Raw genomic sequence first — 14976 nt, forward strand, 5'->3', positions numbered from 1 at the left:
ACAGCAAATATGAGAAACAGAGTAGCATATATACAGCGTAATTTTATTTTTTAAAGAAAGGAGATTTTTTGTTAAGTTTATAGTTTAATATATTCAGTTATTAAAATGGAATAGTGAAACTAAATTTATTCCTCCAAAGCAAAATTACCCAAGTATTAGTTCAGCTAAATTACCTATTGCTAAGTATTCATCATTCAGTAAATTGTTTATGGACATGCCTGTAAATTATAACATTTGTCAGCTACTGGAACATCTCATACCATTTTTGATATAGGTTGAGTTTATTACTTCAGTAAATGAAATTCTTGTGGTTTTTTTTTTTTAATATCATGTGTGTCCCAGTTAATCTATGAGAAATTAATTCATATGGTGGATATACTCCAGAGTGTATGCACAGTGTATGGAGCACATCAACCAACCAATTCAATAATGAAGATATTCATTAGCCAACAAAATTACAAAAGAGCCCATCAAAAACACATCCAAAACTATTACTTTTTAGATTATCTTTGTTCTGTCTGCCAGGAATGACAACATTTCCTCTACTTAATCACCATCTTAGCTACAGCACAATACAGAAAACAGTCAAAGATGCTGGATTAAAGAGGAGGAGGAGTTTTTGGGCTGACAGTAGCTGCCCCCAAGGGAAACACCAACAAAGACAAAACCAGTGCTCTGCTTCACCATGGACTACCCAGACATTACTGTAATCAGGCAGCATGGAATGAACAACAGCAATAAAATTAGAATAATTTCGTTTTCCTATTGCCCTTTGTGCTATATACATCTGAGTAAATAGTTTATTTGGCATTTCCAACAAAGCTGTGGGTCACAATTCTCTCTCAGAGGAGGTTTCCTGCATTCCCCCAATAACTACAGATACCTGTGGTCATGTTCTGGATTTAGTGATTAAATCCTAATTTACAGAAAGACCTTGTTGGAAATCAAAGCAAGCAAATGATCTTTGTTCAGTCCAATAGAGCAAGACACTACATGACATCTGCTGGAGAGTGCTGGAAGTGAATGTTTTGTGGAGGGGACAGTCTCCAGACACCAGCAGACTTTGTAACCATGCCTTTTCCAGCAATTCCAGCCCACCTTGCTCCAACAGCTGTTCTGCAACTGCTTTTGGGTAAGAATGTTGCATAGAGAAAATGCATTATTCACACCAATTACTTTATTATATGCATACATGCATGAAATAGCCGACCTTACTATTTCTGTCCCAAAGGTCCCAGAGCAAAAAGATCACACACAGTTGGACTGTGTGTATTGCATAGAGATGAAAAAAGCACAAACCCCACATCACAATAAACCAAAACCAGATTTCAGGGCCCAGAGAACAGCCTCAAGGAAGTGTTCAAAGTTCAGTCAGAGCTTACCCTGGAATAGTTACAACTGTCATAAATTAATTGAATATTTCTGAAAAATACATACAATTAATAATTTTAATGTATTCATTTTGAAGTTGTTTTTATTTCTGTACCTTTCGCTTCCATTGGCACAAAAAAAATGAGTTTACACAAAACAGGAAAGCAGAAAAAAAAGTTCTGTTGCCAAAAACATTCACTTCTACCAGAGATAAAAGTACAAACATATTAGAAATGAAAATAAATTCACATCTACAAAACTAAGACTGTTGAAAATAAAAATGTCAAAGCTGGTGATGGCCAAAAAATTCATTTCTTACTTTGTTTTGGGGGATAATAATGAGTCAAAAAACAGGAATATGACCCTGGACCTTTCTGTGATATACGACATTCACTAAAGGTTGATTAACCTGTAAAAGTGGAAACCTGGGAAACGGGAGAAGACATCCAAGGAAGGATTTTCACATTGGCATGAATTATCATTACTTAAGAGAACACTGCTGCTGCTATATACATGATCTCTCTTTAGATCATGTGGTCAAATCTTTCATTACCATTTGAATAGAGCAGCATTTGGACCTACAGGCACCAAGGCAGAGAAAAAAACCACTCAGTCTGCAAGTCCACACTAGTCAGCTACTCAGATTTCATCTTCTGGCATGTACATTGTCCCATTTTCAACCCTTCCACAAAAGAAAAACTAAATATTTACATATATAAAAACCCTAAATATTTATACTATAATATTTACAGTATATAACTATATATTTGTATACAGTATATATATAATATATACTATAATATTTATACTATAGTATTTATACTATAAAAAACTAAACATTTACATACTGTGTCAATTTTTTGCTGGCGCTCCCCTGCATTGCTTCAGTAGATGGAGCCATCCTGGCAAACACATTATGTACAGCCATAATAATTGGATGCTATCTACTCTAGATTTAAATTCCGTGATAGACCCACAAATATGGATTTTCTTGAGCAAAGTCAAAGATGTTCCTGTTCAGGAACATCTCTGCAGCTGAGAAGAAAAGCAGTATTTCATCTTTGCTGCCCTAATGTACCTTCTGCCTCTGCTGGCATAGGACATGGGATCCAAAACATAGGTACAGAAGGTGAGGAATGTTACAGAAATGGTTTTATCACTTTAAAATTAAACATACAAGAAAAATAGTAGAATAATTATGCTATTTCAGTACTACAACAGTGGTTATAAGCATGTTTGTGCAAACTCAGTCATAAAATATAGCTAATGGAAAATATTAAAAATAATTATTATATTTAATAGTACAATTACGTTCTTGAGCAAGGAAATCAATCAAACAGAATTTCTTAAGAATTTTTATTAACCTCCTCAGTGACCCATTGCCTTTCAACAACTCCAGTGGTTACCTCTGATTTTTCTATCAGCAAACACACAAAGTATTCCAAACTTCCTCCAACACTGCTGAAACAACAGCTGGGCACTAGACAGTAACTGGATTACTAGGAATTTCATGAGAAATTCATGTATAATGAGCTCATGCTGCAATCCTTCCATTAGTAGAATAATAATTTTTGTCCTTTTCATGTAATATTCAATATTTTATGAAGATTTTAGGAACACAGTAATTCTCAGACCCCTTCTCTGATGGAGTTGGCCACAGATTTCAAATCATTGGAGAAGGAAAGATTAGCAAACGAACAGAGAACAATTGTAGAAGCGTTGTGCCCTCAGAAACCAGACTGAAACACAAAGAAATCTTTTTCCCCATTAAGCATACAGTAAAATCATACATTATCTCACAGATTTCCTGACTATAAACATATCCATATCCATGGAATAATTACCTTGTATTTTAGCATCTTCTTGGTATAATTGTGCACCCATAAGATTTTATGAGTAACCTTTCCCACTTGGCACTCTATGAAAATGCAATCCTGAGGCAGAGGTTTCTTCCCTACTCCCTTAAGACTAAAGATGTTCTGAGTTCCAGCTGTAACATTTCTCAGAATAAGCCTTCCCTACGATAAAGAAAGGAGGGAAAAAAAATAGTTTCATTACTGTTCAAGTCCCCTTTAGCTGCCAAAGCAGCTCCTTTAGTTAATAATCTCAAATCTAGGTGACCCAGAGTGCTTACAAGGGCTCCTATTGACTTTCACAGGTCTTAAATAAACCCATTGCTATAAACAGAGAAGTAAACCAGAGAAACAAAAGCTTTTCTTTTAAATTTTTCTAAACAGTGGAATTCAACATTATAAAGTTTTCATAGTTCTAGATTTTCTACTTCTTGGCTTCTTCTTGAAAAACTAACATCTTTAAGAACATATGATCTCATGCCTCCTTGTGTCTCATATAATATTTAACTTTGCTCATTGAGTGTTTCCACCTGTCCTTCACCTGTCTCATGAGCACAGTGTAGAGCCTGGAGAGAGGGAGACTAAAGGAAACTGCACTGCTTTCTGCAAATACCTGAAAGGAGGTTGTAGTGAGGTGGGGATGGGTCTCTTCTCTATGTCTCCAGTGAAAGATTGAAAGGAAATGTCCTTAAGTTGTGCCAGGGGAGGTTCCGATAAGACATTAGAAAGAGGTTTTTACTGAAAGAGTGGTTAGGCATTGGAATAAGTTCCCAAAGAAACTGGTGGAGTCACCATCTCTAAAGGCATCTGGATGTTGCACTTGGACATGGTTTAGAGGTAACTATGCTGGTGTTGGGTTGACAGCTGGACTGGATAACCTCAGAGGTCTCTTCAAACCTGGAGGATTTTGTGATTCAGCTACAATGTTCTCCATAAGAATTTGCCATCAAAGAATTCAGGGCTTTTGGTTTTTAATAATTTTATAATGCTGGATCCCTAAACTGCATTTTATTTGGTTGGTAGCACATGCAGAAGGGTTGCTTGTGCTTCAAAGATCATTTTTTTCATCTTTGGCAGTTCACATATTTCAACAGCAGCTTGCAGTCAAAATCTCTCAGCTGGGACACAGACAAAACCACAAATACAGCTTCTTGCTAAAGGTGTTGTAGCCTTGGCTCTGCTCTTCACTTTTGCATTTGGAATATTGATTACTTTGATGGCAAAAGCAGCTATGCAATGGAAGCTTAACTTTGAAATAAAGTGCTCATCACATAAATTAATTTGTGGTGTAGGCGTGCAATGAGAAATACTACCTAATAATTTAGCTAATGAACTATGATTAAATATAAGTATTTAAATTCAGAATAGCAATGTATATTTTTGTGACAAAAGTTCAGAATTTTTACAGAATAACTGTAGGATTGAAGGATTTTGTAGAAATTAATAGAACTGAAGAATATAATAGGAAATGAAATAAAGAAGACATAAGAACATGTGGTGAGGAAATCATACCTAATCTTAAGGTTTACAAAGTTAGTTCATTTGTGTTTTTACTTCAGATAGCAGTAAATCTTACCTTTTCTTTCTTCAAGCGGAAGCTATAATATTAGCAATTGTCTAAACAATTTCACAATTTGGATAATGGTGATAATTTTATTGTTGAAAGTACCCTTTCCAAATGTTGAAACTAACTTCTCTCTTACCCTTATTACAGACTCGGCGACCGGCTTGAACGTGAGAGGATACGGAACTGTTTCACCTACAGGCACATTTATCACTGGAGGGCCATGAAAACACTGTCCTTCCAAAAGTGCTTCAAACCTCCAGTCCTCACTGGATATGTTATTCTGAAAGAAAATCAAAGATGTAAATTCGATTATGCCTTTAAAATTTTTAGTGTGCATTTCAGCTTTCACTCACAGCTATCACCACATCAGAGCACAGTACTCATTTGCTCCAAGTACTGGTTCAGAGTGCCTTTGGGAAGAATAAAAGCAGTGTATTTTAAAAATGAAATAAGCTAATAATAAATCTGTTATTCCTGGCAGCCAGAGGTACGGAAGCCCTCCTTTCAGTAGCAATACTGTCAGCAGGAATGCTCATTAGAAGAACATGAGCATGATCTAGCTAATGGTCAAGATGGAATTTGTAAGTATCATTATAAACATTTACAAGTATCTTTATGGTGCTGTTTAATGCTTGCCAAAATCCTGTTCCTCTTCCATCTGTAGAAAATCTCGGTGTGCCCCTTTGAAGTGCTGATGTGGTGTGCTGGCATATATTGCCTCATTTGGTCACTGAAAATGTTACCGGATCAGTCTTATGAATTGAGAACTCCATCTCCAAAGGTGAATTTACAGTCCTGTGTTCTCAGAATCTGGTCTTTCAAGAGACTAAACTACTTTAAAGAATGCCTAAGCATTCCTGAGAAACATGAGCCTGAACCTATGTAAGAAACATGTTTATCTTGCATCCAGATGTATCACAAGACTGCTTGATTATGGTAAAAAGTGAGATATTTCATAACACATGCTTAGAGGCTGCCTAAAAATAGTAAAACTGAAATAATGCTATTCAGCCTCCCACTATTTGAAAGAACCAGATGACCAAACATCCCATCAAAAAAAAATAATTAACACTCATCTGAAAGATAAAACAAACTGTCACTCATGAGGTAATTCATGCCTCATCAAATAGAGAAGATTAATCTCATCTGATCTATGAAAAGAGGAGGTAATCTTTTGACCTATAATGGTCTTCATCCATGGAAAACTGTATACAAACATCAGACATAAAGAACAGATTTCAGGGAACTGAGATAATACTTCAGTCTTTGTTTGTGTCTATGAAAATCTCAGAAACAAGAAAACTGTGGTCATCAGAGCTAAGAGCTACCCACACCTGCAGTACCATACATCTAAAGTTTGATTAATATGTATGATTAATGCTTCAGGGTTAGTTGTTAAATTTCCCAGTAGTTGAGCACATATGCCTGTGTGGAATGTTGAAGTTTGTGTAGTGCCTCAGTTTTACAAAAATCTTCAATCACCATGTCTCCAATTCTCTAATAACAGTGACAACATCTCTGGTAGAAAACACCAAAAAAAAACCACGTATGGTGTCCTCATGCCAAGGAAATGAAAGGGATAAAATGACAATAAAAAAATTATTTTTATTATCGCGCTTTTCTATCTCCACAATATCAGGAAAAGCTTTATCCTCTTGAAAACCAGCTGGCCAGGTGTAAAATTGGCAGATCATCACTCTCTGCTAATCTAAATTTTAAAACTTGGGATAGAGGAAAAACATCATCAGGACTGGTCTAGGTTCTAGAGGAGGACCATGAAAATTTGGGTGCTAAGTTCTTTTATTTTCAGTGATTTCTAGTACAATTGGTATCAGATGTTTCCTTTTTCCACAGCAGTGAGGATTACATCAATATATAACACAAATATTTCTTCTTAATCTCTAACACAAAACCTTTTAATCTGGAGAAATGTAGTTAACAATGGTCATTGTGAAATTCTTTTGTAACAAGTCCTTCTAACACAGCATGAATTTGTCTAAAAGTGTCTTCTAAAGAAAGATATTAAGGACCATATACATTAAAAAATTAAAAGAAAATATTTGTTAAATATACTCCCTTATAGTTGTTCATTAATGGCTTTTATTAATTAATCATCTAACTCCTATGGGATCTCTGCTTAATGCAAAATCTAATCCAAAGCCTGTCAAGTGAATTAATTTAAACACAATTAATGCTAAGGGAGTCAGAATCTCCTCACAGCACTGTAGGTGCTTCAACCCAAGTTTCATAATAATTGTATGGGACCTATACCTGGCAAGTCTGAAAGGCAGAGATGGAACAGTTACATTCATCTCATGCTTGAGAAAATTTTGGAAACTCCAAAAGAAACTAGTCACAGATCTCAGATTCAGCTGAGATTCATTCTTATTCTGTTTCTGTCACTGATTCACTTTAAGCAAACCAGCTGACCATTTAATTTATTCCATTTATAAAGTTTTCCACCTAGCACACGTCATGACTGTTAGTTTGCTTGTGTCTGTAAGAAGTGCTTTGAACACTAAATATTTGGTTCAAGAAACTAATTTTAGGAGCTTGGATAACTCCAACTTCAGTTCCAGAATAAGCATATCTTTTTCAACAGAATATTTAAGGGAACTTAAATGGCAAATGCAATACTGCTAATAAAAATATTTAAAAACTGGAAAATGGTAGGTGCAGAAACTCCAGCTAGAATGAGTGTATATAGAAATATAAAGTATCTAATTCCTAAAAAGTGAACACTCTGAAGTGAAAAATAAATCCATCAGAAGAATAAAGCAAATCTATTTAGAAAGTGGCTGTTTAAACAAGGTAGAAAATCCCCTTACCCTTCTGTGTTATGTATCAGTTGTTTTTAGGCTAGTGCAACATTGAAAAAAACAAATTTTAATACATCAATTATTCATATCTTAAAAAACTTGTGTGCAGGAAGAAATAGCACTGTAATATGGTTTCCTTTAGTTTTGTTTTTTTCCTTTCTTATGTATTAGTTCCTTGTTGACTCTCAGTATTTGACAGAGCATTCAGTATGGTCTTTTCCCCAAATATTCAGTCTTGTTTGAATCTGCCCCCTCTCTTTTGACTACAAAATCTCAGAATAATGTCTTTATAAATTAGCTGACTAATATTCCTTAGTGGCTCTACAACCCCAAGTACATAGAACAAACTGTAGTTCAAATCTCAGGAAATATTTTACTGGTTCTATCTTGTAAAGAACCTTTATTCCTTCTCTCACAGCTTAAGTAATTTTTGTCTTTTGTTAGTTTGGTTGTTTTTTTTTGTTTGTTTCATTTAAGTTCTCTAAAATTTGACCAATAATTTTCTGAGAAAGATGATATTGCCCCCATCTTCTCTCTGTGGTCTTACTTCTCATGTGCCAAGGGTTTAATATACAAAGTAGTATATATGATAAAACTATACACAGTATACTGGCTATGCTTACCACATTTTTTTAACTATATGTAATCTAGGTTTTCTACTTTATTCCTCAGCATCTCTCTCATTTTTTTTTCCTTCAGAAATAGTGTATTTATTCCCTAGATTAAATAACTACTTTTTTCACTTACATTGTGATAACATTATTAAATAACAGATGAATAATTTTCAGAAGAAAAACAAAATTAAGCCCATCAAACTAACAATTAACTTGAAGTACATTACTTTTTGCAACAGGTTTTTATCAACAGCATGGATTTTGAGAAATAATACTCAAATCAGTATTTACATGCATTTCTGCATTTCAGGACTGTAAATTTTAGCAGTATTGATCCAAAATCCAATTTTTTAAAATACCAAATCTTAGTTTAGCTAGCAGTAGGGGACTGAACTTACAATTGGAATTTCCTGAGTCACTGCCTGGTAAGCTGGAGTTAGAAATTCGAGCTGTGCATCAGCCTGGTCTGAATTCACCACACATTCAACCTCATAGACACGGATATCACAGGACGACTTCAGAACAATCTGACAGTGGTAGCAACCAGCATACTTAGGAGTGAATTTTATAGGAAACTCAACTGTATCATTTCCACCTAAAAAAAAAAAAAAAAAAAAAAGCAAAAAAAACCCAATTGTGCTGTTGTAAAGCTTTTCACAAACATTGAATTCACAAGCAGAATCTGAAGAGGTTTTCAAGAAACTGTAGGACAGTCTCCCCAGCAATACATGCAAAAAATGTCCAAGGGACAACAGATTTTTAGGATTCTTACCACATAAGTTAATTCCCTAAAAATGGTATGCTGAAGCATGTAAAAAATATTTTCCATTGATTTTAGTAGTGCACAGAGAGAGGTATTTTGAAATATCTCTTAAATCTAGCAGAAGAATTTCACATATATGTATTTCTGTAAATATTTTAAAAACTATACAAGCCACTAACTTTTGTCAACAGCTACTGTCAGAGATATCAGTGCCAGTGCAGTATATTTGGCTGAGTGTCTCCATCAATTACTGAAATTCTGTTAAATGTAGTAGGCGTCATGACAACTCATTAGACCTTTTTCTATACCAAATTTTGGATTGAAAGTCTGAGTTTCCAAAACTGTCAGGGGTGTCCAAGCTGAAACAGATTAATGCAAAGTCACATTTTTCCACTCTGCAGCACACAAGGGAAAACTGCCCACTGTAATCCCTAGAACAAGAAGAAGCAAAGCAAATGCTGTCCATCTTTGCACAGAGCCAGGTCTAACAAGTGTGCTGCAAAGATTTCCTCCTCTGTTCTTGCTTTCAGAAAAGATCAGACTCTTCCACAGGATTTTAAGCCCCTCAATAGCCCTTGTAGGACACATTCCAAAGGAGTAAAGAAGGCACATTAGGAACTCCAGCGATGACCATAAAGAGGTCCCCAGTCCCAAGAGTCTCTAAGAAACATGAAATCCACATGAAGACTGGATGTGTGTAAACTGTAGTTTTACATGCAACAAAGACTGATTCTCTTCCCTGTTTTCCAAGTTAGAAACCAATGCCTAAAGCTGGAAAAAGATGATAAGGAAAGTCAGAGACAACATAATGACACAACAGAACTTTACAGATAAAACTCCAAACAATGCAATTCTCTCTGAGGGGGAACACCAGACAAAGCCTTGTGGAATTTTCCCTTTTCTCCTTCATTTGGCTTATTTTCTGATGGTATGCATGACAACAGGATTCAAACTATTCTGATTATCTTCAATGACAACAACTGAATTTTGAAAGTGCAATCCATTTTCATTTGCAATGCTGCTCATTCTCTTCCACCCAATGGTGCTCCTCATGTATTCAGGTCTCACCTCTCTGAAAATGAACACCCAGCTGAAGTTTTCTTGTGGCCCTATGTTATCACTGTGTCAAACATCACTGTTTTTTCTACAATAAAAGCTCAAGTTCAAGAGACAAATCATACAGATTGGCATTATTCATCTTTCAACATTACTAGACTATCAGAAAGATTATAAATTGCACCTCAGTTTTAACCCTCATTGAAATAATTAGTTTGTTCTCTTTTAAAGACAAGATTAATGGCCTGGTAAATTTTAAATTATGATCAATATGACTTATTTTAGCATTAAATCATTATCCCCATGGGCTATCTTCCACAGAAGTAACCTGAGTTTGTCATTTATGCAAGGAAAGAAACTCTTGTCATTCTTCAGTTCATTAGTACAGTCCCTGTTCACAAGAATTATTTTAATATGTTGAAAGAAAATATTTTCTTTAAATTTAAAGTACACATTTTAAATGCTTGCATTTAAAGTAAATATTTAAATTTGTACTTGAAGAAAGATCCTTATATTTCTGCATGAGTTTTACTTCCTTGCACTAAATGGAAATTTTAATTACTAATAACTAGGGTTATTTTTCCCTGAGTTGGACCCATATTTGAAATACTTTCAAACAGAAATGCTTCCAATAGAAAAATTTTAAAAGTAAAAACCATAAAAAGTACATTCCATAATTATAATATTTAGTATGGCACTACTTTAGTGAAAAAAATTGTCTCATTCATTTAGAAAATACATATTAAAATAATTCAGTTGAATTACTTAAATATTATGCTCAATTACAATGAATCAAAAGGAAAGCAAGTAAATTGGTTACATTTATTCAACACAATAAGTATGTTCTGCAGTAATACATGGTTCCTCCAAACCAAAATAACTACAGAAATAATTTGTCTTCAAATTATGGGTGAAAATTGAGTTTTTCCCTGCAAAATGTTGGGTTTTTTCTTTTAAATACCATAAAGTAAACTGGGCTTAAAATGTCTCATCTTAGCACATTTTGTTCTCTCAGTCTCATAAGACATTCAACAAAGACTAATTTAGGGATATATTCAAAGATTTAATGAAATAATCCATGGGGCCACAACTGGCTTACCTAACAATTTCTGAGACAAAAGTGTCAACAGTAAGCCATGGGCATCATTTATTTAATTCCCATCCAGCAGGAAGCAGAGTCTGCATCCATCAAAAAGATGATGCTGCAAGCATTTCTTAAACAGTGAAAAGTCAGGCAGAGCAATACAGGGGCTTGCCAGAGTTTCCACCCCTACAAAGGATTTTTATTGTTTGGCAGGAAAGCGTTCCTTGTGAAATAATCTGACGGTTTTATTTTCTAGATTTATGTCTGACAAATGCCTACAGGAAACATTCACTTGATCATACTGGGCTTTGTTGTAAGACAGGTGTCAGAACAGGGGTATTTTCAAAAACTAAACTTTTAGTGTGCAGTTTTACCACGCATTGTTGGAAAACAAAATTTCAGCACTCAGGCGCTGGTTGTGTCCTCTGGCAACTGCCTGGCATTTTGCATCATTTATTTCTTGCAAAACACAATCTGATCAACAGAATTAACAAAGTTCATGTCCTCTGGTTCTTAAAAATCTTATAACTCATCATTTTAGATCTGTCTGAATTCAAAATCCTGCTGCATTAGCCTACAAATGGTACTTTTCAAAGACAAGTAATGACAGATGTTTTGACATTAAAATGCAAGAAAAAACATATTCTGTAAGATGGTAATAATGGCCCTCAGGAATCACTGCTCATCCTTATTACAAACTGTGGGAGGATGAAATGAGGAAAAATAGAAATGCTACTCTTCCACACCACAATCTGTTGTCATAATTTGTGAAGATAGGAAAGTATGGGCCTTCAGCAGTTCATCAGATAACTGCACATTATATTAGCTTTTGTTCAGCAATGATAATTGTATAAATTCAGAATTTCAAAGCTAAATTTATCGCTGAACATATCTCAGTCTCTGACACTATGCATGTGTCACAAACAACTAGTTAAATTAACCTCAAGACTGAATTTGCAGGTACGGACTCCTAGAAGGTTAAATAAGCAATCATAATTAAGAATCCAGACTTTTCTGACTTCTGTTTATATATTAGGTCTTCAAATAAGCTCACCTGAATTAGAATATCACTCAACTCAGTAGTCCAGAAAAAGCAACTACTCTTTTATATCCTTTATTGAGTGCTGAAAAGTTTTGAAATATTTTTCTACCACTGTGTATGTTTATTTATGATTTCCTTTCACTTTATCTTAATCAAACAGATTTGTAGAAGAGTTTCTAAAAAAACAACTAACTGGTTATTTGTTCCTTTTTCCATTTAAATACAGTATACAATTATATATCTAAACAAAAAGTTAAATGCACTCAATCAGAAAAGGAAGATCTACTGGGGAAAAAGAAAGAAAGCAGGTTTTCCTTAACTGATCTAAAAATCAAAATGGGAGAGACTTTTTTCCAATGTCTTGTTATGAATATTCAGCAGCTGTGTTTGTGTATCGTTCAGAAGCCAGTGAGGAACTCTGTGGCACTACAAAAAAAGAAGTTGTAGGGAGCTGGTTGTTTAATTACCATTACCCCTAATATTTATGGAAAATACTCACAGGGTCTTTAGAAACAAGTAGTCACTGCACCAGTGGGCAATGCTGCCAAGTTTACTTAACACAGCTTGAAGAACCATGACATGAAGTTGTTTTCTTAAGATACTTGATGAATAACCCCTGCTGAAAGGGATTACCACATTATAATGAATTATACTGATAAAATAGAGTAATAATTCCAAGACTCTTGATCTAAAAACACAACAAAGTTAGAGCTAAGATATCTCTAAAATACACACTCAAGATTTACAAAAAACAATTCAAAACTGATTCTTTCTGACTGGAAGACTAAACAAAATTTTCTACAAACAAGGAAGAGAGCTCAGAATTATTACAAAGACTCACTGAATGCATAAGGAAATATGACATGGATAGAGGATCAAAACCAAGTCTTCTTTATCACTTACTGCCAAATAGTAAGTTACTGCGTAATAAGTAATGAAGGCTTATAGTGAAAAATATAATAAGAGCTAGGTAGAGACTTCTGTGGTGTAGTTCCTTTCTTTTTGCAATCTAGATTTCTCTGAGGAAAAGTTTTCTTTTTTTAAAAAAGACAGAAAAGTAAGTCAGTAGTTGCTTTACCAGAAGGCACAAAGTCAGAACAATCTAAATAAATTAACTGTAGGAACAATTAATGAGAAAGTAGAAAATATCTAACAATTCCTGAAAGTTCAGTAGAGGAAGATTTTTCACATTCACTGGGTAGAAAGAGAGGGGAAGAAAAACAAGAGAACTGCACTTGGATATTCCTTGTAAGTGTAACAGCAGGGAACCAACATTGTCAAATCCTGTAGGAAGAGGAAACAGAACTCTGATATTAGCTTCTGATACTGAATTTCAGTTAGATAGCAAGGTGGAACAACATTTTTTCATTGAAAATGAATTTTTATCATTATTTATGTATTGACAATTTTGATCTGAAATAGTACAACCCAGCCATCACAAAAAAAAAAAAAAAAAATAGTTTTATATTCATGCCTGGGTTTTTCATGTTTATTTTTATAAACATAGGAAAAACCCTAAACCATATGGAATGACAAAAAGCATGCTTGCCTTAGAAAAGTTTGATAATGCACATGGTAATAAAGTACAGAAAGAGCTTATCAGGACACACTTGCTGAGGTGCATATCCACTTGAAAATTAAAATCTACCATTACCTTATAGAACTGCACAAATCTATCATTACTAATGGAATATATTTGTGTATTTATGGTTTCGTGTTGGGATTTGGTTATTATTAAAAGGTATAAAATAAGGTATTGATATGCTGGTACTGCTGCAATGTTTAGAAGAGAAATTGCTATCAATCATTTACTCACAAATATTTTCATTCACTTAAAAACCATCTAGTCTATGGGAATTGCTATCAGGCTTCCTGCTAATAGTACAACTGGTAATCTAAAGTCAATTCAAGGCAGAAGATTGCAAACAAACAAACAAAAAACACAACAGTCTGAATAAAAGAAAACCAAATAAACAGGATGCCCTTCTTATAAAGTACTTGGATGCTGCAGTATCAATGAACTGTCACAGGCAGCTCTGTGAGCTGCTCTGTCTCAAGAATTTCTATGTTTCCATTACTCAAAGCATTTTTCAGTGTCATGTTACAATGTATAAAGGCATAGCCTATTCCAGAAAATTCCAGAATTTCCTAATTCTGGCATAAAGCCTTATTTAATACCAAAACACATATTATTGGATGTTTCTCTTAGCAATAGAATTTCACCAAATAATCCTTATATTAAGCTCTAACCTGACAATTGGAGCAAAAGTTTGTCTCTCAGGAAAGCTTCCACTTTCTTTTAAAAGACTGAGTGGTAGAAAGATTTTTGTTTCTCTTCAGTTTGTCCATATTTGATAAACCTCTCATTCACATAATTTCATGGGAATCATAAATTGTTTCATTACAAATCTCTGTCTTACATACAAAGTCCTGTGCTTTCTGCACTTAGCAGTCTTCACAGTCAGACATATTTTCCCTTTTAAATAATTACAGTTAACCTGAAAGGAACCTCTTTCCTTCAGAGATCAGGGAGGTACCAAGGTATTCAATCTTTCAAGACCTTGAAAATTAGAATAGAACTTGGCTGAACCCTTCCTCATTTGCAGCCTTCTGTCTGAAGTGTGAAACAAGAACTGGATGTGCTGTTCCAGTATCATGTTCTCCTTCTCAACACAGTAACAGCACTTTTCGACACTTGCACGGTATTTTTTTCAGTTTTGCATTCAAGGATCCTTGTTTTTCACAATTTTACAACAAATCCTTTGATGAAAGAACAACGGGGCTGATGTCAGAAAAACACAGAGTGG

General features: G+C 34.5%; 1 protein-coding gene across 1 annotated transcript in view; it reads right to left on the reverse strand.

The window, feature by feature from the left end:
• Nucleotides 1-14976, reverse strand: part of CFAP47 (cilia and flagella associated protein 47) — a 260595-nt gene that overhangs the window by 134372 nt on the left and 111247 nt on the right. The window contains exons 46-48 of the mRNA XM_062488108.1: nt 8623-8819; nt 4928-5071; nt 3216-3389 (exon numbers count right to left, since the gene is read on the reverse strand). Of these exons, the coding sequence (XP_062344092.1) occupies nt 3216-3389; nt 4928-5071; nt 8623-8819 (515 nt within the window). The remainder of the gene's footprint in view (nt 1-3215; nt 3390-4927; nt 5072-8622; nt 8820-14976) is intronic.

The sequence above is a fragment of the Cinclus cinclus genome, chromosome 2 (genome assembly GCF_963662255.1).
Source record: "Cinclus cinclus chromosome 2, bCinCin1.1, whole genome shotgun sequence".
Lineage (NCBI taxonomy): Eukaryota > Metazoa > Chordata > Aves > Passeriformes > Cinclidae > Cinclus > Cinclus cinclus.